Genomic DNA, 26,715 nt, shown 5'->3' with positions numbered 1-26,715 from the left:
TCAGGGACCAGGAGTCAAGGACCAGGAGTCAGGGACCAGGAGTCAAGGACCAAGAGTCAGGGACCAGGAGTCAAGGACCAAGAGTCAGAGACCAGGAGTCAGGGACCAGGCCTCAGAGACCAGGAGTCAGAGACCAGGAGTCAGGGACCAGGCGTCAGAGACAAGGAGTCAGAGACCAGGAGTCAGAGACCAGGAGTCAGGGACCAGGGGTCAGCAGCAGGGGCAGAATTAATGTTCATCATCCAGGAAACCAAGGTTTGGTACCCAGCTTGGACATATGATTGTTTGTTTTTTTTTTTGTTTTGTTTTGGCAAGACATGTATTAATGAATTTATGTTGTGATTGACACACATTGTTGGAGCCAGAGACCAGAAGAAATGAAGCTATCCTAGAGCTCATCCAGCTTCTGTCAATTCAATTTCAATTCAATTCAATTCAATTCAATTCAATTCAATTCAATTCAATTTTATTTATATAGCACATTTAAAAACAACTTCCGTTGACCAAAGTGCTGCACAGCAATACAGAAGTAAAAGAAAAGGATAAATAACTAAATAAAGTAACAGGCTCAGTTAAACATAATAAAAAAAAAAAAAAAAAAACACAGATAAGACAAATAAGACACCAAGAATATACTCCGGTTATGCTAGTGTTTAAAGGCCTTCGAGAAGAGGTGTGTTTTTAGTCTGGATTTAAACTGTCCCACAGACTCGGAGGACCTGACATCTAGGGGGAGGTTGTTCCAGAGGGTGGGCGCTGCTACAGAGAAGGCTCTGTCACCCCTGGTTTTGAGCCTGGCTTTCGGGACAACCAACCGGAGCTGGTCAGCTGACCTCAAGTCTCTGGTCGGCATGTAGGGCTGCAACATATCAGTCAGGTATGGGGGGCCCAGGGAGTGAAAACACTTAAAAGTGATTAATAAAACTTTAAATTCCACTCGGAAGCGGACAGGCAGCCAGTGTAAAGTGCACAGCACAGGGGTGATGTGCTCCCGCTTCTTTGTTTTAGTCAGGAGCCGGGCAGCAGCATTCTGTACACTTTGCAGGCGCTGCAGGGCGCCCTGGTCCAGCCCAACATACAACGCATTACAATAATCCAAACGAGAAGTTATAAAAGCATGGATCACTCTTTCAAAATCAGCCAGGGGAAGATAAGATCTGATTTTGGCCAGAGTCCTTAAATGGAAAAAGCTGGTCTTAATGACAGAACTGATGTGTTTGTCAAACTTAAACAAAGGGTCGACCATCACCCCCAAGTTTCTCACAAAAGGACGGCAGAAGGAGGACAGAGGACCAATAGCACTGTCTTGTCCTTGCAGGGGATTATTGGGACCAAACACCAAAATCTCAGTTTTGTCCTTATTTAGGTTCAGGAAGTTAGCACTCATCCATGTCTGGACGTCACTGAGACAGTCCTGCAGTTTTTTTACTGCAGATTGACAGTTACTGGACGTAACAGGTAAATAAACCTGGATGTCGTCTGCAAAGCAATGAAAGCAGACTTTATGTTTTTTGAAGATAAAACCCAAAGGGAGCATGTATAGAGCAAACAGGACAGGTGCTAGTATTGAACCCTGGGGAACGCCATAATTCAGGGAAGACACAGAGGATGAGTATTGGCCCAGATTTACAGAGAAGCTTCGATCAGAGAGATAGGATCGAAACCAGTTTAGTGCTGAACCCTTGATGCCTACATGTGTCTTCAGGCGGGACAGGAGGATGCTGTGATCCACAGTATCAAAAGCGGCGGACAAGTCTAAAAGCAGAAGGACAGCAGATTTTCCTGCGTCAACAGTTAAAAGAAGGTCGTTAAAAACTTTTAAAAGGGCAGTTTCAGTGCTGTGTCGTAGTTTGAACCCTGATTGGAACTTTTCTCCAATTTTGTTTGAATCAAGGTAAGTCTGCAATTGGTTATAGGCAGCTTTCTCCAAAACTTTGGTTACAAAGGGCAGCTTTGAGATGGGTCTAAAGTTAGACAACACATTTGGATCCAGGTTCATCTTTTTGATGAGTGGCTGTATAACAGCATGTTTCAGTGATGACGGAAAACATCCAGACATTAAAGAGACATTCACCATTTGCAGAATACAAGGACTAATGCAATCAAACACATCCTTAAACAAGCGACTTGGGACGATGTCCAGAGGACAAGAAGAGGGTTTCAGCTGCTGAACTATTTTAGTTAGTTCACTTAGAGACACAGGTTCAAAACTGTCAAAGCTGGAATGACAGACTGATGGAGCCAGTGGGTCCTCTACGGACAAAGAAGCTAATCTGAGAGCAGCAATTTTGTTTGTGAAAAATGACAGGAAATTTTCACAAAGGGTTTCTGAGGGCACAGGAATGATTTTATCACACGGGTTTACAACAGATTTCAGCGTGTTGAAAAGCAACTGGGGTTTGTGATAACTTGTGGACACCAGGTTTGACAGAAAAGCACTTTTTGCAGCTCTAACTGCTCTCTGATACTCCATGAGTCTGTCCTTTAGTATTTGCATGGAGACTTGAAGACGGTCCTTCTTCCATTGCCGTTCAGCGCGCCACTCTGGGATTTTTGCCATGGACTTTAACATCAAACCATCTTTTGCGATCTCTCCTCTGAGCATTAACTGTGGTGGTTGCCTTCATCCCAGACAGATCTCCTCTTTTCCTGGTGTGGTGGTGGGCGGAGTTTTGGCTCAACTGTGGGGTGGGGTGGTGGCAGTGGCTCAGGGAGTTACTCTGGAGAGAAGCGATGATGGACAGCTGTTTCCCATGATTGCTTATTGTCTCTCTCCCTCTGTCCCTCAGTTGTGGCCGGGATGAAAAAGGCCAGAGCTCCAGTGAAGGAGGCAGCAGAGCAGAGCAAAGTCATGAAAGCTGCTGGCTGAAGAACATTCCCTTGGGGAGAATGCGGAGAGACAACAACGACCTGTGTTTCATCTGTGCTGGCGAACTCAGGTCACATTGGTGCCCAACACACCAGCAGGGGACGTCAGAGATGCAGTGGATGCAGCCTGTGGAGGTGCTGGCAAGAATGATGGCAGACGTAGCCAGGATACAGCAGGAACAGCCTGCCATGAACCAGGGATTCCTGAAGTCAGTGTTGGTACAGACCAAGAAGCAGGTACAAGCAGGAAAGCAGGGTAGCCCGGGGTTCAGCGACAAACATCAGACACTGCCCCGCCCCCCACTAACATCGGCCTCGTGCTGCTTCCTCCTCCGAGTGTTCTTCCCAACCCACTGGGAGGTCCTCAGAGGAAAGGGCAGGAGTATTGGAGGTGCAGACAGACCAACCATCATTGCCCCAGTTGTCCCCTCCAGATGAATCTACCTGCCTACCTACCTCCCTACCTCCCTACCTACCTCCCTACCTACCTACCTACCTACCTACCAAGGAGGATGAACACCTCCTGTCTTGTCAGGAAAGCCCACCAGCGACTCTACTTCCTCAGGAAGCTGCGGAAGTCTGGGCTGGGGAGCCCGGTCCTGAAAAGTTTCTACCGTTGTGCGGTGGACAGCGTCCTCAGCACCTGCATCACCATGTGGCATGGCAGCTGCACTGCTACTGAGAAGAAGACACTGCAGAGGGTGGTGAAGGCTGCACAAAGAACTGTTGGGAGCAGCTTGCCCACCATCTCGGACCTCTACTCTTCACGTTGCAGGGGGAGGGCTCTCCCCATCCTCAAAGACACCACTCATCCGGCACACAGCCTGTTTCAGCCCCTTCCCTCAGGAAGGCGGCTGAGGAGCATACAGAGCAGAACCACCAGACTCAGAAACAGCTTCTTTCCTGAAGCTGTTAGACTGCTGAACTCCAGTCGTGCTCTGTAGGCTCCTACTCCGCACCAGAGAGACACTGCTATTACTGAGCACTGAACAATTTGCACACAATGTTACTGCTCTTGTAACACTGTCTGCAAATACTTTTTATTATTATTTATTGATTGATTTTTTTAATCTTTATTATCATTAGTATCCCTTGAGTTAGTCCGAGAGTTAGACTTCTGACACGGGACCTGAGTATCCCCTTTTTGTGCCACAAACATGTTAATGTGAACTGGGATGACAATAAAGTTTTCTTGAATCTTGAATCTTGAATCTACCTCCCTCCCTACCTACCTACCTACCTACCTACCTACCTTCCGACCTCCCGCCCAACCCACGTACCTACCTCCCTACCTCCCTACCTATCACCCTCAACTGTTGAAATTCAGTTGGTGACTTAAAAAATGTCTGGAGGCAGACTGAAAGAATTCAGGGAAAAGCATGAGAGAGCTAACTGGGATGTGGCTGCCTCTCCTGAACGCAAACTGCCCTCAAAGTTTGACACTTCTATTGTCACCAGTACATTCTGGGAAAAAAACGGCTATCAAAAGGAACAGCGTTTCAAAAGCTCTATGGCTCTGTCTTTTGGACAGACAGACGTCAGAGTTCAACCATGGACCTAAAGAGGACACACAAGGAGTTAGGAGAGCACAGGGATCTTTTGCATCTGGATCCTCTGGAAACAGAGGAACTGAACTTCTTCTTTTCTGCCTTGGCTGAAGAGCAGCAAATTAAAACAGTTTTTATCACGTAGCCTATATGCCATATCTCTCTTGTTCTCTCCCTCTTTTACTGCTTCAGGTCTTAACAGTGAAATTTAACAGACTATAGGTCTCTGCTCTATGTCCTCTCATCGGTGTAGATATTCAAACATTAGTGACGTTCTGGCTCCACCGCTGTTTTGAAGAAGAAGAAAGAAGAAAGGAGCAGTCAGCAGTTTGAAATGAGAGGATGAAAAGTCTTCTGCTCTGTTCTGGAAGCTTCTCTCCTTCTTTCCTTCATGAGGAAATATTTTCTCCCCCTTCAGAGAAATCAGGTGTCCTGCAGAGCGCTGGAGGAAGGAGGGCTGAGAGGGGAACCTGGACGTGACTTCCTGTGTCTGTGGTCTGCTTCTCAACAACAGTCGCCGTGACCTGAACGTGCACTCACTTCTGCTTCTCAGCACAAACCACAGCAGACCAACACAACCACAGTTCACACAGCTTCAGCTCTCTCAGCTCAGCCTCTGTCTGCAGTCATCAATAAAACTATCTGTTGATAAGGATGTGACGCATGTTGGACTAAAAACAGTTGACCTAATCTGATCTAATCTAACCTGTACATACATATATATTTATATGATCATTCATTTTCTCTGTATCACAGTGTGTATTCTCCATTGGAAGGCAAACAACTTTTCGTGACTCTGAATTTTTGCATGTGCAATGAGAATAAATCTGAATCCTGATCCGTGATTATCCTGATGGTAGACAGGGAACAGGTCTCTCTCTCTCTCTCTCTCTCTCTCTCTCTCTCTCTCTCTCTCTCTCTCTCTCTCTCTCTCTCTCTCTCTGTTCCTTCCTGTTGAACTTCCTGTTTCAAGCCTCCATCATGTTACAGTCAATGAAATAGAGACAATTTGTCTCTGTCCTCTCTTTTCTTCTACATCTGCACCCTCAATCTAAAAGAGAGAAGAAGAAAGTCTCCTCTGAGTCTGGTTCTGCAGGTTTCTTCCCATCAGATCAGTCTTTCCTGTCCACTGTCTCATGTTTATTTAATGTTTTTTCTATGAATTTATTTTCTGGTAAACTGTGCTAAAATTAAACTACATGAAAAAAAAACAACTGAATCAACGTTTTGAATCATTCTACAGACTTCTGTGTCCCACTAGTGTGTGTGTGTCTGTGTGCTGCATGTCCGTTTGTGGCGTGTTTGTGCATGTGTGTACGTGTTTGCAGGCACGTATGTGTGTGTATGCGTGTATGTGGGTGTGGGGTCAGAGCAAGCATGTGTGAATGTACACACGCATGTGTGTATGCCTGATTGTGTGTGTGTGTGTGTGTGTGTGTGTGTGTGTGTGTGTGTGTGTGTGTGTGTGTGTGTGTGTGTTCCTCTCACTCAGTATTGAACCATCAGACGGTCCAGGTTTCCATGGCTCTAAACATCCTGTGTATATAACGGACTGTAGGTGGAGCGGATTGTAAATGTGTCAAATAAACACTGAGTGGATCCGCTTCACTCGGAGTGGATTGTATTTCTGATCTGACTGTACGAGGTCGTCTATTCCAATCGATAATCTGCTCTGTGTCTCATATAAACAGCGGCTAACAGCCGAGCAGATTAACCAGGGCATTGGCTGCTCCTCGCTTGCGTTCCCTCGTACATAGTGAAGTGATGACGTGAGCAGTAAAAAGGAAGCAGGACAGAAAAAAAAAAGCAGAAGTAGTCGACGATGTTTGAGAAAGACTTCTGTAATAAAAACAGAGAGAACAAACACTGGAGAGGAGAGATGGCTGCAAATCCCTCCACAGCAAGTTGTTCAAAGAGATTCGAGGCAGACTATTAGCAGACCGAACGGTCGGTGTTATGGATTAACTGGTCCCCTTGTTAATGAGTGACGGATTTCTGTAAACACATGCTGGTAGCAGCAGATGTTAAAATAAGACTCACAAAAGACTCTAAACTTATAAATTTACTGTAACTGTAGAAAACTGAAGTTCGCTAGAACAATCACAAGTTTCAGTCTGTATGTCAACATCTGTTGGTCACAAGTTAACACGGAAACCAGTTCATTCGATACATCAGCAGGCGGAGTGGAGCCCCGAGACGTGCCGCTGGCCGTGCTCTGGCCAGTGGAGCACTTGTTCTATGAGCAGGGTATCATGGAGATGTTGGAACATTATTAGAGCAGATATCAGCAGATAAAAACTCTCTGCTGGGCGCTGAGGACTGCTGCTGCAGAGCTACACACCTGAAAGTTCCCTGACAGACTCTGTCCTCATGTCACAGGACGCTGTATAATCCACTTCACCAGGACCCTGGAGAACCAGGATTCATCCTGGATCGCTTTGTATGCCGTCATGTAACAACTGCCTTTAACATGACAGTTTTCAGTCGGACTGAAAGAACAGCAGGTAAACTGTTCCAGAGTTCCTGTTTCCTGTTCAAACAGAGTCAAACCTGCTGAGCTCAATGAGAAACTGTTCTAATGTCAGCCTCTGCAGGAACTCAAGCTGGAACCATCAAACATGTCATAAACACACAACTGCACTGAACGCACACAGAAAACACAACAGCCTCAATACAAGCAGTGTGTGTGTGTGTGTGTGTGTGTGTGTGTGTGTGTGTGTGTGTGTGTGTGTGTCCATACCTTTGAAGGACTGAAGTGTTTTCAGGTCAAAATGAGTTGAATTCTGGTCTCAATATGAAGTGAAAAGGTGAAAAAGAAGAAAGGAGCAGTCAGCAGTTTGAAATGAGAGGATGAAAAGTCTTCTGCTCTGTTCTGGAAGCTTCTCATCTTCTTTCTTTCATGAGGAAATGTTTTCTCCCCCTTCAGAGATATCACATTTCCTGCAGAGCGCTGGAGGAAGGAGGGCTGAGAGGGGAACCAGGGCGGGACTTCCTGTGTCTGTGGTCTGCTTCTCAACAACAGTCGCCGTGACCTGAACGTGCACTCACTTCTGCTTCTCAGCACAAACCACAGCAGACCAACACACACACAGTTCACACAGCTTCAGCTCTCTCAGCTCAGCCTCTACACTGATCAATAATCTGTTGATGATGATAACACTGTATAAAGGAGTAAATATGTGTGATTATCACTTGGGACTGAAAAGCTGATCGAATCTAATCTGATCTGATCTAATCTAATCTAATCTAATCTAATCTAATCTAATCTAATCTAATCTGAATTAATCTGATCTGATTTGATGAAAACCTAATAAATCCTCATCCTCATCCTCATAACAACAGTGAAGGTTGGACGACTGTCAGATCATTTCTTCTTCTCTGTTGCTTCATGAACCATCATCCGTTCACTGAATCCCTCCTTCAGTCTTCAGGCCAGAAACTCCTGAACGTCCCACAGACACAAATGAAAACCCTGGAGACCGATCCTGTCAGGTTGCTGGTTTAAAACCCTGGAGACCGATCCTGTCAGGTTGCTGGTTTAAAACCCTGGAGACCGATCCTGTCAGGTTGCTGGTTTAAAACCCTGGAGCCGAATCCTGTCAGGTTGTTGGTTTAAACCCTGGCGATCGATTCTTTCAGGCTGTTGGTCTCAGACTCTGGAACTACTTGCCCATGTTGCTCTGTATTGTCGAGTCTTTGGACTATTTCAAAAAGAACTTGAAGAATCTTTTATTCGGGGAAGGTTTTGCTGAATATTCAAGAGATCAATCTATAAAAACTGGTAAAACTCTCTTTATTTGTTATATCTTGCTCTCTACAGCACTTTGTGATTTTATCTGTGAAAACAGCTTCATCAATAAACTTTACTCGCATTCTAATTAAAACTGTGTGTGGGAACAGTGTGAACGAGGCACTGTGTCAGTTGATGTGTTTGTGGGAGCCGCCAATCCAACAGCACCTGTTACACAACCTGCTGATTCCCTCCACCGCCACCTGTACATATATAGTTTCCAATTGCAGGTACCGGTGTCTCTGCTGTACATCTGTACTTTGTACTTTTTTTATATTCTTACACCCCTCGTATTCTTACTGCGCTTTGTGTAGCTATATATTTATATAACTTATTGGTATTCTTTATTTCTTTGCTATCTTTCTATTTGCTCCAAGGAGTGGTTTCAATGTCCTCATGCATGTATGACGACAATAAAAAACATTCTGTTCTATTCTATCCCCGGACCCCCCTCTCCCCCCGCTCTCATTCACACACGTAGGGTTTTGGTAGGCGTGCTTATCATGTCGGGTGTGGTGGAGGAGGCCATCTAAGTGGCCTCAATCACTGCACCCTTCGTTGGCTCACCTCTCAGTCTTAATTGCACCTACTCATCCAACATGACTAAATAAGTCCAGTGCCTGGGGTGGGCCGGCTCCTGCCGGTCACGGCTCCCTGGGGCCCGGGCTCTGTAGCCGCGAGGGCTCCCAGCCGGGGCGTTCCTCTGCACCCTTCCGGACCGTGCATGGGTGTCTGCGTGGGGGAGTGACCGTGATCTGGGCTCTTGGATGGCTGCTGGTTGTCTGGGCCCTGAGGGCCTCTCTGGCCTGCTTCTGGTCTTCTCAGGGGTCAGAGGTCAGTTATGCATGATCACTATCACTTTTACATGATCACGCTGATCTTTATCTACTCTTCACATTGTGCATGTGGACTCAGTTATCTCATTCTCTTGTGGTGGGTCAGTCAAATGGTGATCTGTAATAGGCCTCTCCTGATGCTCTGGTGTAATTTGACACCTGGATCCTCAGCTTCAAGCCCCAGTTCTCTACCAGCTATATTCTCAAACTAAAGTCCATAGGATGCCTTCTGTCATGTCTTCATGAAGGTGCAGTAGCCGATAGTCTGGATTGTCAATATTAACAAAAAGACCGTCATATCTGTGTACTCTCTTCCTTCGCTTCACTCTTTTTTTGTTGTTGTTTACTTGTTTGTTCCAAAGTTTCTTTCTTGCACTTTCCTGTCTCTTCACCTGTCTTTTTGTCCCCCTGTCAAGTCCAGCAATATCATGTATCAGTACGTAAAATAAATTAAATAAATTAGGAAAGCATGTTAACAAGAGGAACTATATATTCATAAGCTCCTCTTGGAAGAGCAAATCTGTTTAAAAATGTAATCCGGAACAATTACAAGGTAAGGCCAGTGTTCACAGCATAGGCAAATCAGAATGAAGCCTTGATCTTGTCCTCCTGATCAAAGCCAGCAAAGGTCTGATTGTCTTGTGTTTGTAAAAGAGATGAACATGAACATGAAAATGTTTAATACTTCTGAACAGAAACTGTTGTGTGTGGATCAGCTGAGAGCCAACCTGTCCACCCCCTCCTAATAAACCTCCCTGGTTGGATGAACCGCTCTGACTGACGCTGCTGCTCTAGAAATCCCTGTCTCAGCTGTGTTCATGTCATGGAGACATGAATATGTCACGGGTGTGGGATGGAACGACCCACGCGCAGGCAGCCAGGTGGAAAACAAAAAGTCCTTTATTTTCAGAACAACTGAGGAACTCAGGAACGAAGCTGGTGCAGGCCAGGACACACGAACACATGGACAGACCCACAAGGAGCCGACAAGACACACCAGGGGAGCAGGGCTTAAATAGGGGCAGACACAGGTGAGGCACATTAGGTGGTAAGGAGGCAGGCAGGTGAACATGACTGCAGACAAACACAAAACAGGACCCGAGCGCCCCCACATGGCGGCAGGGGCACAGGGCATGACAGAATATATGTCAATGAAATATATTCACTATATGTCAGTGAAATAGGAGCAATGCCGATATTAATGAATGTGCTGAGGGAATGAGCTCTCTGCTTATTGTTAACAGTGGAGATGAATGTAAACAAACTGCACAAAGTCAGGTTTGCAGGCAGTCACGTGACCTGAAGATATGTCCATAGGAAAGACTGAGATGATCAAATGGAGCAGCACAACACTCTCCAGGTGTTTACCATGACATGTCTACAACATGTGCTGTGGACCAATGTAGCTATTGCACAATTTGGAGTGAGACTGGGCTGAAATGTCTCTCACTTCTGAAGAAACCTTGTCCCGTGTAGCTATCCAGGTCTTACTCAGAGGAAATGACACCACTGCACCGAAGCTTTTTGAACTTTTATTGTGTTTTTTTTTATTCAGACCAAGGATTACAAGTTTTAATTCAAGAGAACATTTTTGCAAACAGATAAAACACCAAAAGAAACGAATAAAAATCAAAGAGAACTGATTTTGTGTTGGTTCCTACATGTCTTAAATTTCAGCCATGTATTGATTTGGATTTGGAAAGTTTAGGTGAGCAGTGATCAGAATTTACCACTCCTTATGATCTGTTGTTAATGTCATTTTGGGTGTTTAATTCAACCTTAAAAGTTCGTCTGATTCAAAGTTCAGAGAGCTCCCAGCAGGTGGCAGCCTCTTTTGAGTGTACACACTCCACCGGAAGATAGAGCCTTTATCAGGTTCGAACATAATCTGCTCTGACGCATGTGTTCCTGTCTCGTTACCAAGGAAACCAACTCAGCCTCAGTTCTCAGCAAAACACAACAGCACATTTTGAAAAAAAGAAAAACAATCTTCTGCTTTCAGACCACGTGGGATCTGCAAGTGAGTTCTTCACACCAACCAATCAGGACAATATGTCAACTTGCGAGGTTACATTCAGTTCAACACCTGCAGAGAGCCCACCATTTCCTGTTCAACTTTCTGTGCAGCAAAGCCATCCTTATTTGCAACAGCTGATAATGTCTGCATCTCAATCATAACAAAACCTTATGGTTAAATCAGCCAGCATGCGTGGGATTATATATGAGCGGGATTATAAAACAATATTTTATTAATGAGCTTACATGATACTACTTCTAAACATAAAAGAGTAATGAATAAAAATCTAAAGTAACATAAAAATCATTTGAAACTTCCACTGTGATGTGTGTCACTGAAAAGCAACGCTCATTCATTTGTCCTCTGTCCTTTGGAAGTATCTTTCATGAGGAGGAGCTGGTCTTGCACCATGGAACCTCCTCCAGCATGTTCACTCATTCATTATCTGAGAACCATCAACACGAATGCTTGCCAGTCATCAGAAACCCAGCTGGCATAATATCCTGGACACTGGAAGAGATGTAAGCTACTGAAATCAAGACAAGGAAACTCCTCACAATGTACAGAGGGTTCTACCCGAAGTCCAACAAGTATCGATTTCTGTTTGTGGGGACGTCTGAGGAAAGAAGGAGGTGGTGAGCTATACGGAATAAATCTTTACAGCAATTTATTTTAAAACACCCCTCTCACCTAGTGATAGACTTCTCCTCCTTCCTGTTGTCAGAGATAGAGACTGTCCTTCCTACAGAGGACACAGACTCACTGAAGAACCAGGGAACCAGAGTCTAAATCCAGCAGTCAGAGGTTGAGTGAATGCAGTGTTGAAGGTGTAGAGGGGGATCAGAGAGTCAGAGGAGACTCTGAAGAAGGACAGAGAGCCAGCAGGACAGTCCACATACACTGCTACTCTACCAGAGGAAGAGGAGGAGGAGGAGAGGACTGTTCTGTTGCCTTTGTGACAGACAAAGTAACCTGCACCAGAACACTCCAGACTCCAGGACTGATGATTCTGTCCAAACGTGTCCTCAGGCCTGCCTTTTTTCCTTTCGATTTCTCTGTAACTCACTGATATACAAACTTCTCCGCTCCACTCAACCTCCCAGTAACATCGATCTCTCAGATCATTTTTACACTGCAGCTGTTTCCAGTAATGAAATCTGTCTGGGTGATCAGGATACGGCTGCTCTTCCTTCACATGTGTCACCTTCCTGTTGTTGTTGGACAGTTTGAGTTTTCTGTGCATTGAGTTTTCATCCAGGTCAAGTTGGGTGAAATCTGATGGAGAGAAAAAGAGAAGAATCCCGATCAGACACGTGTGATGGATTTGTTGTTTGTGGACTTCCTGATTGAGAGAAAGTTTGATGAGGACACTTTTTGTCAGACTTCTCTTGTCCAACTTACACTTCCTCAGACCAGGTTTGAGCCTCTGCTGTCCACCATGGTCCACCCTGCAGGAAGAAAGACAGTCAGAAGGGTTTTCTCTCCAACATGAGTCCTCACTGCTGCTGAACATGAAACAGAACTCCTCAGTTTGTCTCTGGAGACACAGAAAGAGGCTGAAAGACTCTGAGTCCACCATCTGTGGCACTGTTTGATGAGATCAACTTAAAGTTTCAAATTTTGCTCCAAATGGTTGTTTTGACATTTGGAGCCTGAAAGTGACTCTGCTGCTTTGAATCAGTGTGATGAAGATGAAACCTGTTGAAATGTTTCTGTTCCTCTCCTCCTCAATCCAGCTGGGAAATGTGCTTTCAAATGATCCATCACACTTCTTTACTGATTATTGAAAAGCTCAGTTTTTTGCGACTGGAACCCTTTGGGGGCTCTGGCCTGGAGCGGGTTGCCCCGCCCGTGGGGGCTGGTTCTCCTGGGTATGGCCCTCTGCCTGAGTCGGTGTGGTTGGCTCTTGGGCTCTTCGACCCTGGGTCCCCCTGCTCTGCCCTCTTTGGGCGTCTGGTGCCCGGCAGGGTCGGAGGACAAGAAACCTGCAGAACCAGGCTCAGCGGAGGATATTTTATTGTGATCGATCAAAAAAGAAAACCTAGATCCCACTTTTTCAGATGTTTTTCAGCCCAAGAAATCAGCTTAATGCAATGCTACAACTTAGCAACTTTGACAGGAAGAAGCCTTCCATAATTTACAAAATGATACACAGATTAAATAAAATATCTGGGAAGAAGACAGAAGCAGCATGGGAGACAGATTTGGGGTAGAGACTATCGATGATGCCTGACAGAAGAGTCTAACTCTTACACGTATTTCCTCTCTTTTTGTCCGTCATGGGTTGAATCAGTTCCAGATTCTTCATCATATGATTCAAATGATAGACTTTCTAGAATCTTCCCCAGAGTAAACCTGGGCTGTGATGTAGTCATTGTCCTGCACTAGTTGGACATATGTTCGTATTATCTTCTTCTCTCCCTGAATACTGGACAACAGACGGCAAACCATGTAAAGTCATTCTTGGCTGAACGCATCCGAATTTGAAACTCACAAATTTACTAACAAATGCTGTGTTTGCCTCTCTGCTGGCCCGCAGACTTATTCTCCTTAATTGAAATTCAAAAAATGTCTCGTATTTTTCGCTCTGGATGAAGTAATTGCATTCATTTATACCCTCAGAAAAGTTGAGTATGGAGTCTTCCAAGAGCTTTACCCTGACTTGTAAAACTTTCTATAGATGATGTTGAGCATTTTTCTTTTAATTGTAATTGGTGGTCACCTGACTGTCATGTAAGGACTGATTCTATCAACAAACTTACTGCACTCATGTAAATCGGCAAGAACTTGACTGGAAGACCCTGCAAAGACTCCTTTTGTTGTTGCTGTGGTTGTGTTGTTGTTGTTGTTGTTGTTGTGGTTGTGGTTGTGGTTGTTGTTGTTGTTGTTGTTGTTGTTGTTGTTGTTGTTGTTGTTGTTGTTGTTGTTGTTGTTCTGAGAGCCTTGACTTGGGGGAAGTAGAATTTTGGTTATCTGTGCGCAGTGTGTGTCTGTTTGAGACATTGTGAAGAACATCTCAGTCTCCCGGATGAGCTCCTGTTGTGAGTTCATACCTGAGAGTCTTCAGTTTGCAGTGTGGATCCTCCACAGCAGCAGACAGTAGTTTGACTCCGGAGTCTCCTGGATGGTTGTAGCTCAGGTCCAGCTCTGTCAGATGGGAGGACTTGGATCTCACAGCTGAGACCAGAGAAGCACAGCCTTCCTCTGAGACCAGACACCCTGACAGACTGGAGGCACAAACATGGCTGCATCAAGTCAAGAAGGAAGAAGGAAGATCCTCCACATGATGAAGCAGCAGCTGGATCCTGACCTGAGAGCTTCCAGTTTACAGTGAGGACTCTCCAGTCCAGCAGAAATCAGCTTCACTCCTGAATCCTGCAGGTCGTTGTTACTCAGGTCCAGATGTGTCAGACTGGAGGACTGAGAGCTGAGAACTGAGGACAGAGCTCCACAGCTTCTCTCTGACAGACCACAGTTCTCCAACCTGAACAAGAACCAACAATGAAAACCAGATAATAAATATTTGTTATGGACTCACTTTCTACTTATCTGACATCACAAACACAGTGAGTAGAGGAGTAGTCATTCTGCTACTCTCCTGCCAATCACACATTGGAAAATTTCTTGTGTGGTTTTACTTCATGGATCTTAGTGGAGAAAATATCAAATGTTACTATGTTCAATTGAGAAGTTCTACAAATGTTCGATAGACATTGGGGGTAGAAGAGGGTGTGGTGAATAATAATTCACGATCATGTTAGAACCTGAGAGTCTTCAGTATGCAGTCTTTGTCCTTCACTGCATCAAACAGCATCTTCATTCCTGACTCCCCTGGATGGTTGTTACTCAGGTCCAGATCAGTCAGACGGGAGGACTGAGAGATGAGAACTGAGGACAGAGCATCACAGCTTCTCTCTGACAGACCACAGCCGCTCAACCTGAAGAAGAACCAACAATTAAAACCAGCTTAGTCTTCATCATGTGCTCAGGTCTTCATATTAGTTCATGCAGTACGTACAGAGCTTTGTTGGAGGCTTGGACCACTGGCAGCAGGTTCAGAAGAGCCTCCTCTGAAGGAGAGTATTTCTTCAGGTCAAACTCCTTCAGATCTTCTTCTGATGACAGCAAGATGTAGACCAGAGCTGACCACTCAGCAGGAGACAGACTGGCTATTGAGAGACTTCCTGACCTCAGGTACCATTGGATGTCTTCCACCAGAGAACCATCATTCAGTTCATTCAGACAGTGGAACAGATTGATGCTTCTCTCTGCAGACTGACTCTTACTCTCATTCAGCTTCTTCTTGATGTACTGGACTGTTTTCTGATTGGTCTGTGAGCTACTTCCTGTCTGTGTCAGCAGACCTCGAAGAAGACTCTGATTGGTCTCCAGTGAAAGACCCAGGAGGAAGCGGAGGAACAAGTCCAGGTGTCCATTTGGACTCTTCAAGGCCTCGTCCACAGCTCTCTGATGGAGATGGTGGAGATTTGGTGTTGTCTTCATCTCTTTGGACATCCTGGATGTTTCCTGTTTTACATCTAGCAGGTTGATTCCAGTGTTGATGAAGGTCTGATGGACATGAAGAGCAGCCAGAAACTCCTGAAGGCTCAGATGGATGAAGCAGAACGAAACGTTCTTGTCACCCGTTTCCTTTTTAAAGATCTGTGTGAACATTCCTGAGTAGACTGAGGCTGCTTTGAGATCGACACCACACTCTGTCAGGTCGGACGGATCGAAGATCAGGTTTCCTTGCTGCAGCTGATCAAAAGCCAGTTTTCCCAGAGACTCTATCATCTCCCTGCTCTCTGGAATCCAGGTTTCATGTGAGGCAGGTTTGTCATCATACTTGACACTGTTCAATTTGACCTGGACCACCAGGTGGTAGATGTACATCTGAGTCAGGGTCTTGGGCAGCGCTCCTCCCTCTCTCTTCTCCAACTCTTCCTCCAGAACTGTAGCAGTGATCCAGCAGAAGACCGGGATGTGGCACATGATGTGGAGGCTTCGGGAGGTCTTGATGTGGGAGATGATCCTGCTGGCCTGCTCCTTGTCTCTGAATCTCTTCTTGAAGTACTCCTCCTTCTGGGGGTCGGTGAACCCTCGGACCTCTGTCACCCTGTCCACATAGTCATCAGGGATCTGATTGGCTGCTGCAGGTTGCGTGGTGATCCAGATGTGAGAAGAGGGAAGCAGATTCCCCCTGATGAGGTTTATTAGCAGAACATCCACTGAGGTGGACTCTGTAACATCAGTCAGGATCTCAGCTTGACGGAACTTCAGAGGGAATCGACACTCGTCCAGACCATCAAAGATGAAGATCACCTGGAATTCTTCAAAGCTGCAGATTCCTGCTTCTTTGATTTCATTGAAGAAGTGATGAACAAGTCCCACCAAGTTGAACTTCTCCTCCTTCAGCACATTCAGCTCTCTGAAGGTGAATGGAAATATGAAGTGGACGTCCTGGTTGTCTTTGTCTTCAGCCCAGTCCAGAGTGAACTTCTGTGTCAGGACTGTTTTCCCAATGCCAGCCACTCCCTTTGTCAGCACCGTTCTGATTGGTTTAGACCTTCCAGGTGAGTCATTGAAGATTTCCTCTGGTCTGATTCTTCTTTCTTCTTTGTCTAGTTTCCTGGATGCTTTTTCTATCTGTCTGACCTCATGTTCCTGATTGATCCCTGCAGTCCCTCCCTCTGTGATGTAGAGCTCTGTGTAGATCTGGTTCAGGAGGGTGGACTCTCCTTGTTTAGGGATCCTCTCAGACACATACTGGAACGCATTTTTCAGTTGGGACTTGAGTTTTTCCTGACACTTCTTAGATATCGGTGACAGAAGAAGTTTTTGAGGTCCATCTTTCCCTAATTATTTTTTAAGCGACAAAAAATGACAACAACAAAAGAAAAACATTAAAACATTGAGACTCATATTTAAACTGCTCAAGAAAAAATTAGTTTTACATTAGGTTTAATGCATGTACTTCCTATACACTTCACCAGAAACCGGAAGCTCTTAGCTTTGACATTTGGGTTTGTATAATCAGAATCAAACGAGGTGGTCCTTAAGAAGGCATAAAAGTCATGAATCATTTTCTCATGTGTTTGTTTTCTCTTCAGCTCATTGAACTGTGAATTTCAGACTGGCTGCAAAATGTCATGCAGGAATCATAAAGTGATCTTCAATAATAACTACAATGACTTTTGAGGTTTTGTGTGAAGTCATGTATATTTTTTATCAAAAAAAATATCAGCAACAGAAAAATGAAAAGATCAAACATTGTAAAAGCAGAGGACAGTTTGTCCTTTTTGCCATTTTACCTGTCATGATTCACCTCTGTTGTTTCACATTGAGCAAATATAAGTTATAACATCAAGTGTTCATGTTTCCAAGACTTACCTTCAGGTTCTGTGGTGTTTATGGTGTGTTTATCCCATATCCACTTCTTCCCCATTTTCTCTAACAGCAGTTTCATGAGATCCAGAGCATGGTCGCTGTACCTGTCGTGTATCTGTCTTGCTGTGTCCGCCTTGCCCAATGTCTCCAGTTTTTCCTCTGGGATTGCTTTGCAGCCTTCAAAGACCCCAATTTGACTCAAATGGAACTTAAATCTTTTAAAGTCTTCACATCCTAATTCATCCAGCATTCCCAGGAGGATTTCTGGAGTTGAGCTCATCTTTGTCGTTGTGAAGAGTCTGATTTATCTCACTAAACCTTCACTCTGTTCATAGATTCCCTGGAAAGACCACGATGAGGTGCTGATGTACTAAGGCAGGTGAGATGTTTGATCCTGAAAAACACAAAACAAGAATCCTCATGAGCTCCTTCTCAATAGTTCGCTTGTTTCAGGTTCAGGTTTATTAAAGACAATGTCTGATTTTATTTGGGTACGACGACCACAGATTTTATTTTATATTCCTGACAACTTGGAGTGCAGAGCAGGAATCAGAGACCATGAGTCAATGATAATAATAACAATAATAATAATAATAATAATAATAATAATAATAATAATAATAATAATAACAATAATAATAATAAACTTTATTTGTATAGCACCTTTCACAGATAAAATCACAAAGTGATTCACAGATCAAAAAAAAAAAAAAAAAATCAAAATAAAACATGATAAGAAGTAGGGATGCACCGAAATGAAAATTCTTGGCCGAAACCGAAACCGATAAATGAGGAAACTAAAGCCGAAAACCGAAAGAAATGAATAATTATTAGCCTATATTCCTCATGGATATTCTTCAGGGATGATCAGGTTCATCGGATTAATCACTGCATCCAATTAGATAGGAGACACTAGAACAGCCAAGACGGTCTGACAGAGTGTTTGGGTTTTTATATTTCAAATAAATCTGTTAAAAAAATAATTCCCCTGTCCTCTAATTCTTTGACTTTTCCTATATCATATTATATTAATATGTGTCTTGTATGTTTTTCTGAAGCAAATAAGGTCCTGACAATGACACACATAATATTACAAAGCAATTATACCTACAAAGGCCAACAGCATCTCACAGACCGCTGATAAAAAAAAAAAAGACGCACTTTGCGGGGCTTTTTTTTTTTCTGCCATTGATTTGTTTTGGTTCATATGCGGCATCTGAACAGGGAGCGAGCTCTGACAGCAGACAGTCAGACAGACGGCCAAAAATATCAACCAAATCCCATAAGAAAGACAATAAAAAGAGGCATAATGAAGAGATATAAGGTGAAAGAAGCTTTAGCAAAGATACAGGAGGTAGTGAGGGGGACTCAGCAGGACAGCAGGAGCGCTGCAGCGTCTCCAGAGGTGCCAATTAGATTCAGGTAAAATATTATATCCTCCATCAAAGTATACGGCAAACCATGTATTTCTCGTTTCCAAAAATTAATTTTAGAACGAACATATTTTCTGAATAAATACATTTGTCCTGTCGAGCCTGCAGTCCCAGAAATGAGCAGGGAGGACGGGACCGTGTGGAAAGGTGTCAGTCCTGGTGCGCAGCCGGAGAGACTTATTTGACTAATTTTAATATGTTCTTGATTATTATTGACGGTTAATAATACAACTATTTTGTGTGTGTTGGTGTATGTGCGCGTGTTTATCAAGGAAATGAGTGTGCAGAGTGTGAGTGAGAGGTGACGCTGCGCAAATGTGCACTGTAAAAAGAATAAAGAATACATTTTGAAACCTGATTTGAGGCATTAATAAAGCAGACATGAGGAATTAAAAGGTTTGTTTTAGCATTACCGCCACGTCATCACCAATTATTTTGGGCCGTGTTGTTTCGGTGATTTTTTTCTTTCGGCCGAAAGCCGAAAATACACTTTTGAGCCATTTTCGGCCAAAAATTTTCGGTGGCCGAATTTTCGGTGCATCACTACTAAGAACAGACAGCCAGTCAATCACATCAGAAACGTCCAGTCAACTAAAAGCCCGATTGAATAAAAAGCGTCTTCAGCTGCTTTTTGAAGGAGTCAACAGTAACGGCCACACGGAGGGACAAAGGCAGGGCGTTCCACAGGTTTGGAGCCACAGCCTGAAGGGACACATCTCCTCTGGTTTTAAAATGCATTTTTGGTACCATGAGGATGTTCTGGTCTGAGGAGCGGAGCGAGCGACCAGGTGTGTATGTTTGAAGCAGATCACAAAGATACTTAGGAGCCTGATCATGCAAGGCTCTGAAAGTCAACACGAGGATTTTAAAATCAATCCGAAATTTAACAGGGAGCCAGTGCAGAGAAGACAGAACTGACGTAATGTGTGACCATCTGCCAGACGCTGTTAAAAGTCTTGCTGCGGCGTTTTGAACCAGCATTTTGAAGACGGTTGAGAGCATTTTTGTTAAAACATGTGAAGAGAGAGTTGCAATAATCTAAACGAGAAGCAATAAAAGCATGAATCACCAACTCCAGATCAGTGCCGGATAAAACTGGCTTCAGTTTTTCAATATTTCTCAAATGATAAAATAGGATTACTATTACAATGACCATGTCAGGACCCTCTGGGCCCCGCCCCCTGGCTGGGTCCCATCCTGTTCTGTGTCCATGTGTGTCTTCAGCCCCACCTGTTGTCTACCTCACCTCATGTTTCCATCAACCAATGGTCTTTCCCCGTGTGCTCATTACCCTCATTTGCTGGCCCTGTGTCTCCCCTTTATAAACCTTTCTCAGCTCTTGTGTGGTTGCTGGTTCATCTGGCTTCCTTTGTGTTTCCCCGGTCACCTTGCTTTGTTTCCTTGTGTGCTCATGTCATGCAGCCTTCTGGAACTCTGCTTTGGGTTTCAATGCCTCTGAACTTCAGGAAACCCTTCACTACTCCGTCCTCAGGTGGTCTGAGTTTGGGTCCATCTTCTGGGTGTGACAGACCAAGAGTCAGGGACCAGAGTGAGGGGCCAGGAGTCAGGGATCAGGAGTCAGGGACCAGGAGTCAAGGACCAGGATTCAGAGACCAGGAGTCAGGGACCAGGATTCAGAGACCAGGACTCAGGGACCAGGAGTTAGGGACCAGGAGTCAGGGACTAGGAGTCAAGGACCAGGATTCAGAGACCAGGAGTCAGGGACCAGGATTCAGAGACCAGGATTCAGAGACCAGGAGTCAGGGACCAGGATTCAGAGACCAGGACTCAGAGACCAGGACTCAGGGACCAGGAGTTAGGGACCAGGAGTCAGGGACTAGGAGTCAAGGACCAGGATTCAGAGACCAGGAGTCAGGGACCAGGATTCAGAGACCAGGATTCAGAGACCAGGACTCAGAGACCAGGACTCAGGGACCAGGAGTTAGGGACCAGGAGTCAGGGACCAGAAGTCACAGAGCAAAAGTCAGAGACCAGGACTCAGGGACCAGGAGTTAGGGACCAGGAGTCAGGGACTAGGAGTCAAGGACCAGGATTCAGAGACCAGGAGTCAGGGACCAGGATTCAGAGACCAGGATTCAGAGACCAGGACTCAGAGACCAGGACTCAGGGACCAGGAGTTAGGGACCAGGAGTCAGGGACCAGAAGTCACAGAGCAAAAGTCAGAGACCAGGACTCAGGGACCATTAGTCAGGGACCAGGAGTCAGGGACGAGGAGTCATTGACCAGGAGTCAGGGGCCAGGAGTCAGAGATCAGGGGCTTCATTTGTCAACTGTTTTCATCTCCAGATTTGTGCGTAATGAGTGTGTTCTGAGTGTGTACCAGCATTTATAGGGAAAGTATGGGCTTTATGAACTTGTACTTCTGCTTTAGAACGTGTCTTAATTCAAGCACAACTCCAACCGAGCAGACACACAAAATCCAGCAGAAGAAAAGTGGAACTACAAATGGAAAGCATGAGGAGGGTCACAGCAGGTGAAAACGCAGCACATGTCTTTTGTTTGCTTTATTAAAACTGCTCAGTCAATAATTCCGCCCAGAGAAAAACTGACGTTTTTATGTTTTGTGAAGCTGTAAAAGAAGCTGGGACAGCCGGTTAAAACGTTTGCTCAATACTTATGGAAGTTTTGCTGAACAATGAGCTCTGCAGGGAATGAGTTGATCTGTTTGCTGAGACCACGAAGCAGCTTCACAGGAGGTAAATGTGCTGATTTATTTCTCTATTTATCGTTCTGTTGGAGGATTCTAGGTTCTGTGAGTTCAGTGAAACACTGACAAAACCCTTGTAAGAATCAGATTAATATGACGACTGGTGGTCCCAGACTGTCCTCCCCTAGAAAACAAGCACAGTGGCCTTAATTCATGCCTCAAATTAGACCATGAGGTAACAACATCAAGCGCCTCCTAGTGGCCATGTAAATAATGTCACAGACTGACAGTTTTTTCTTTTTTTTGTTTCTGTTTATTTAGAGGTGTAATTTGTGCTTCATAGTTAGATTTGACCAGAAATATGATTCTCTGCATTGAATAATGACTTCAGAATGATTTTCAAAACGTCGCAAAATATTTGAAGCAGTTTCTGAAACAGGTCAAAGGATGAACCACAATACAACTATAGAATGGAGAAATCTCTCTATTGTTATTTAAACAATGCTTCTCTTGAGACAAATATATCTTCATCGTTTCCACTCGGACTGAAAGAGTTTTCGTTGTTAAACAAATTATATGTTCACGAATACTCTTCTGTGCATTAATAACAACTTGTCTTTTAATTTTCCAAATGACATCATTCATACTGCTGGAACAATTTTGTTCCTCTTCTGTTGTAAATCAGTCAATCAATCAATCAATCAATCTGTGTGCATTTATATATTACATGACAAAATGAAGGATATACCTTTGCAAACGTTTTGTTTTCTAAAGATTATGAAGAGTTGACAACAACAAATAAAATAGATGATGATTAATAAATTATTTAAAAGGTCAAGGAAAAGGACAGCAGCCCTATGCTTACAATTTATACAGTTTGGGTTGAATATTGAGTATGTGTGTATGTGTGTACATGTGCGTATGTACATGTGTGCACATGCGTATGTCTATGTATGCGTGCGTAAATATGTGTATGTGTGTGTTTGTCCCTGTATGAACCTCCTGCATTCTGGTCTTGATACAATATTCCATCACACACAGCCTCTTTTGTCTTGTTCATGTACTGAGGCTTGGAAGAAGATGAATGACAGAGAGTCCTGTAGAGCAACTCCGAAAGAGGAACTCCACTTATCTTTCTAAGGGCCCGGTCACACCGCCCGAACTTTGCCGGAGCGTTCCTTGAACGGTCGGGAGGGGGGCCGAACGCTCGTCACCGCGCACAAAATGGGAAAAAAAATCGATAACACAGGCGTTGGCTTAGCGGTGCACCGCTGAAGCCAGCTTTGCTTTAGCGTTGGTTTTGTGGTAGAGAGCAGCAGAGAGCGGTAGCGAGCATTGGTATAGCGGCGTTCTGTGACTACGGAGCTGAACGGACCGTTTTGATACAAGTTCTGATCGATTTTTGATAGAAGTGGATAGTTGAAGTTCATCATGCGACATGGACAAAAGAAGAGAAAGGCTGGAGAAGGAAAGGCCGCAGCCTCCAAGAAGATCATTCATTACTGAGCAGGCAGCTGAAGCAATGGAGTCAGGTAAATAGATGTGGCCCACTGGTTGTGTCAAGAAATATTCTTACACCCTCTCCAAAGGCTGCGACGGTCAGCCAGACCTTCATACATTTTGCAGTGTTTTTGCGCAGGAGCACAACAACAGGTTGTTTTTCTGTAATCTAATATATTAGAAATTAAAGGTGTAATACAACATTTTGATTTCCGGGTGGATCACCTAAATAAGTGGTGGGTCTGTTTGTCAATCATTCTGACGAGCTGCTTTCGTAAGGCGGTTCTACGTGCTTGCGCATGCGCATTCAGAGTGTTTATGTAGCCGTGAGCTTCTGAGCTAGTACTGACCGATGGCGAGTCTGACATAATGAAACTGAAACTGTTTCGGAAAAAAAGCTTTATGCATGAGCGAGGCGGATCGCAGAAACTGTAAACAGAGCCGTGCACGCCGGAGAAGAGGAGATCGCGCTCGTACACTTCCGCGTTTCCTGGGAGAAGCAGGAGAGCCGGGCGGATGGTCTGGCGCATGGCGTTGTTCAAAAAGTGAGTAACAGACGTGGGGCTTCGTCTTCGAGAAAATCGTGTATTAGACCTTTAACATAAATAAACAAAATATTAAGTCAAGAGGATCAGCAAACCTTTTAATGCCTCATGTCTGCTGTATTAATGCCTCAAATCAGGTTTTAAAATTTATTTGACTTTTTACAGTGCACATTTGCGCAGCGTCACCTCTCACTCACACTCCGCACACTCGTTTCCTTGATAAACACGCACACACACGCCAACACACACAAAACAGTTGTGTTATTAACCGTCAATAATAATCAAGAACATATTAAAATTAGTAAAATAAGTCTCCCCGGCTGCGCCCCCCCCCCCCACACGGTCCGTCCTCACCCTGCTCATCTGATTCTGGGACTGCAGGCTCCACAGGACAAAGGTATTTATTCAGAAAATATGTTCGTTCTCAAATTAATTTTTGGAAACGAAAAACACTTGGTTTGCTGTACTTTGATGGAGGATATAATATTTTACCTGAATCTGTAACTGGCATATCTGGAGACGCTGCAGTGCTCCAACTACCGTGTTCACTGTAGTGTAGAGATTTATTACATTAGATTATTTATTTTTTTAAACCATTTTATGTTATTATTATCTAGTTGTAAACTGACAGTAGCCTACAGTAATTCTCTATACCTGGAGGTGACGCGTGAGCGCTTCATGCGCCACTGCAGGTTCTGCTGGACTGTCCGACACGTCTCCGCCATCCGATTCCCCCTCACTGACCTCCTGTATCATTGCTGAAGCTTCTTCCACCTGATATCTCTTATGCCTCTTTTTATTGTCTTTTTTTTTTTTCTTTTGGGGGGGGTTGGTTGATATTTTTGGCTGATTGTCTGCTGTCAGAGCAAGCTCCCTGTTCAGATGCGCGCACATGAACCAAAACAAATCAATCACAGAAAAAAAGCAACGCGAAGTGCGTCTTCTTTATTTTTTGGGGGTATAAATGCTTTGTAATATTATGTGTGTCATTGTTAGGACCTTATTTGCTTCAGAAACCTTATTTGCTTCAGAAAAACATACAAGACACATATTTAGGAAAACTCAAAGAATTAGAGGACAGGGGAATTATTTTAACAGATTTATTTGAATTATAAAAACCCAACCGGTCTGTCAGAACGTCTTGGCTGTTCTGGTGTTAACAACTGTGAAAAAAATACTGTTTTATATATATTACTTCAACCTTTTTCATTTATTATTCCATTCCACCGTTCCAGCAACCCCGTGTCCGCTCGTAAAACGCTTCCAACCGCTCCACCGACGTTTGTGTAACGTTTAATCGCCACCTGGGCAGCGCTGGTGAAGCAGCGGTGGTCCGGCGTTCAAGATTGCGTTGGCCTGGCGGACCCGAGCGTCCATGAACTTGCGTCTAGCGGTGCCAAACTTGGACTGGGCGTTGGTGGAGCGGGGGTGAACGTTGCCGGGGCAGAAAATTCAACGCTCCTCACCGCTCGGAATATTTTGTGCAGCTCAAAACTTTTGGAGCGGTAGGAGGGCCCTTCCAGTAACATCAGCGGTGGTCGAGCGTACACGGCGTTGCTTTAATGGAGGCCAACTTCTGTTAAGTGGTGGTGAACGGTGGTGAACGGTTACGAGCGGTGATGGATTTTTTTCACCGCTCCAGGAACGCTCCAGCAAAGTTCGGGCGGTATGACCGGGGCTTAAGGCCAAGCTGAGACATGAAGCCTGCTGTGACCTTTGACCTCTGTAGTTCTTCAGCTCTCATTTGACCTCTACAGCAGATACAGGCCTGAGGACTTGTTTGGTGGTCCAGGGTCAGAACTGATGGTGACTGTCGGACTACACGCCAAAGAATTGGACAGTCCCTCGTTTGTCCGGCCTCGCTCTCCGCAAGAAGACAGTGACAGACAATCCCCAGACGTCCATTGAGATGTTTGAGGCCACGGTGGAAGCATGCAGGTGGCCAGCGACTGAGTGGGCAGTGAGGCTGCTCCTCCTCCTGACTGGGGGAGTGCAGATGTTAGCACAGAGCTACGTCTACATAAAATGTCAAGAGGGCAGTTTTGGACAGACTTGGACTCACATCGGAGAACCACTGCCAAGACTCCAGGGAACATGCCTCGGGAAGGCGGAGCGACTCTTCGCCGTCGCCTTCAAGCTAAGCGGTGCCGAGTCTCGGCGGTTACAGCTGAGCAGGACAACCAAGGAGAAGAGGATCATGAAGATGATCATTACAGAGCAGTTGCTGGATGGGCTGCCAAAGGGAATGGTGGATCTGCACAGCAACCGGGACGCAGCCGTAGGGCTGGACGATATGGCCAAAAATGTTATCACGATATGGGTTTTAATTTCGGTCGGTACGATATAATTCCGATATCGATATAAATAATACAAAAGCCTCAGAAAAACTGTTAAGAATCATGTAGATAATGTACTACCTGTAAAACTAGAAATTATTTATCCAGGAAGCTCCTCCAGTATAACACTTTAGAAATAAAAACTACAATAAATTAAATGTTTACCTTTTATTTAAGAAATATGAAATCACTGTCAAATAAACGTAAGTTTCACCTTTTTCAGTATAAATAGCTTTAACTTTACACTTAAATACAGTTATGTTATTGTTATAGATTCAAACAAAGGTGCTTCAACCAGGAAGAAAAATAAAAGTGCTCAGAATTACTGCAATAAACAGAAAGAGAGTGAGCAACAGCAAACATATATATCACTGGGACAGGGAACTGAAATAACTGCCATACACTCACCTTTTCAATAGTAATAGCTTTAACTTTTAAACTACAACACAGTTTTTATTACAACAATGAAAGTGCTCAGAATTACTAAGGTTAAGTAGAGATTACTTAAGGTTGTAGTGATTATGGTGACACTGCAGCGAATCACTGTACTTTTTTTTTGTTTTTGTTTTTTTTTGTGGTATTTGTCTTCACTGTTGCAGCATCTTGTAAATTGCAGACGGTCCCTGAACCCCGCAGCACCACCGGCTGCTAATCAAAAACAATATTGCTTCTGGCGCTTGATAGACAGATACTTTTAATGAAAATGAGCTTGTAGCATGTCGTCCAGCTCACAGCGACGGGCTGGAGGCGCCCTGTGTGTGTTACTGACGTTTTGTTAAAGAGTTAAT

At 44.4% G+C, this 26,715-nt stretch overlaps 2 protein-coding genes across 2 annotated transcripts in view; both read right to left on the bottom strand.

The window, feature by feature from the left end:
* The window catches only part of LOC115381304 (NACHT, LRR and PYD domains-containing protein 3-like), a 37,762-nt gene that overhangs the window by 9,304 nt on the left and 1,743 nt on the right, over positions 1 to 26,715 (bottom strand). Inside the window, exons 2-8 of the mRNA XM_030082583.1 lie at positions 17,449 to 17,839; positions 15,077 to 16,913; positions 14,823 to 14,996; positions 14,491 to 14,542; positions 14,369 to 14,454; positions 14,112 to 14,285; positions 12,460 to 12,506 (exon numbers count right to left, since the gene is read on the bottom strand). Of these exons, the coding sequence (XP_029938443.1) occupies positions 12,460 to 12,506; positions 14,112 to 14,285; positions 14,369 to 14,454; positions 14,491 to 14,542; positions 14,823 to 14,996; positions 15,077 to 16,913; positions 17,449 to 17,725 (2,647 nt within the window). The 5' untranslated portion in view covers positions 17,726 to 17,839. The remainder of the gene's footprint in view (positions 1 to 12,459; positions 12,507 to 14,111; positions 14,286 to 14,368; positions 14,455 to 14,490; positions 14,543 to 14,822; positions 14,997 to 15,076; positions 16,914 to 17,448; positions 17,840 to 26,715) is intronic.
* LOC115382246 (NLR family CARD domain-containing protein 3-like) overlaps positions 10,563 to 26,715 on the bottom strand; it is a 39,732-nt gene continuing 23,579 nt past the window's right edge. Inside the window, exon 9 of the mRNA XM_030083962.1 lies at positions 10,563 to 11,371. The gene's annotated coding sequence lies outside the window, so the exon portion shown is untranslated. The remainder of the gene's footprint in view (positions 11,372 to 26,715) is intronic.

The sequence above is a fragment of the Salarias fasciatus genome, chromosome 23 (assembly GCF_902148845.1).
Source record: "Salarias fasciatus chromosome 23, fSalaFa1.1, whole genome shotgun sequence".
In the NCBI taxonomy this organism is placed as follows: Eukaryota; Metazoa; Chordata; class Actinopteri; order Blenniiformes; family Blenniidae; genus Salarias; species Salarias fasciatus.
Note: the sequence above shows the minus strand (reverse complement) of the source record. Positions and strands in the feature narration are given on the sequence as shown.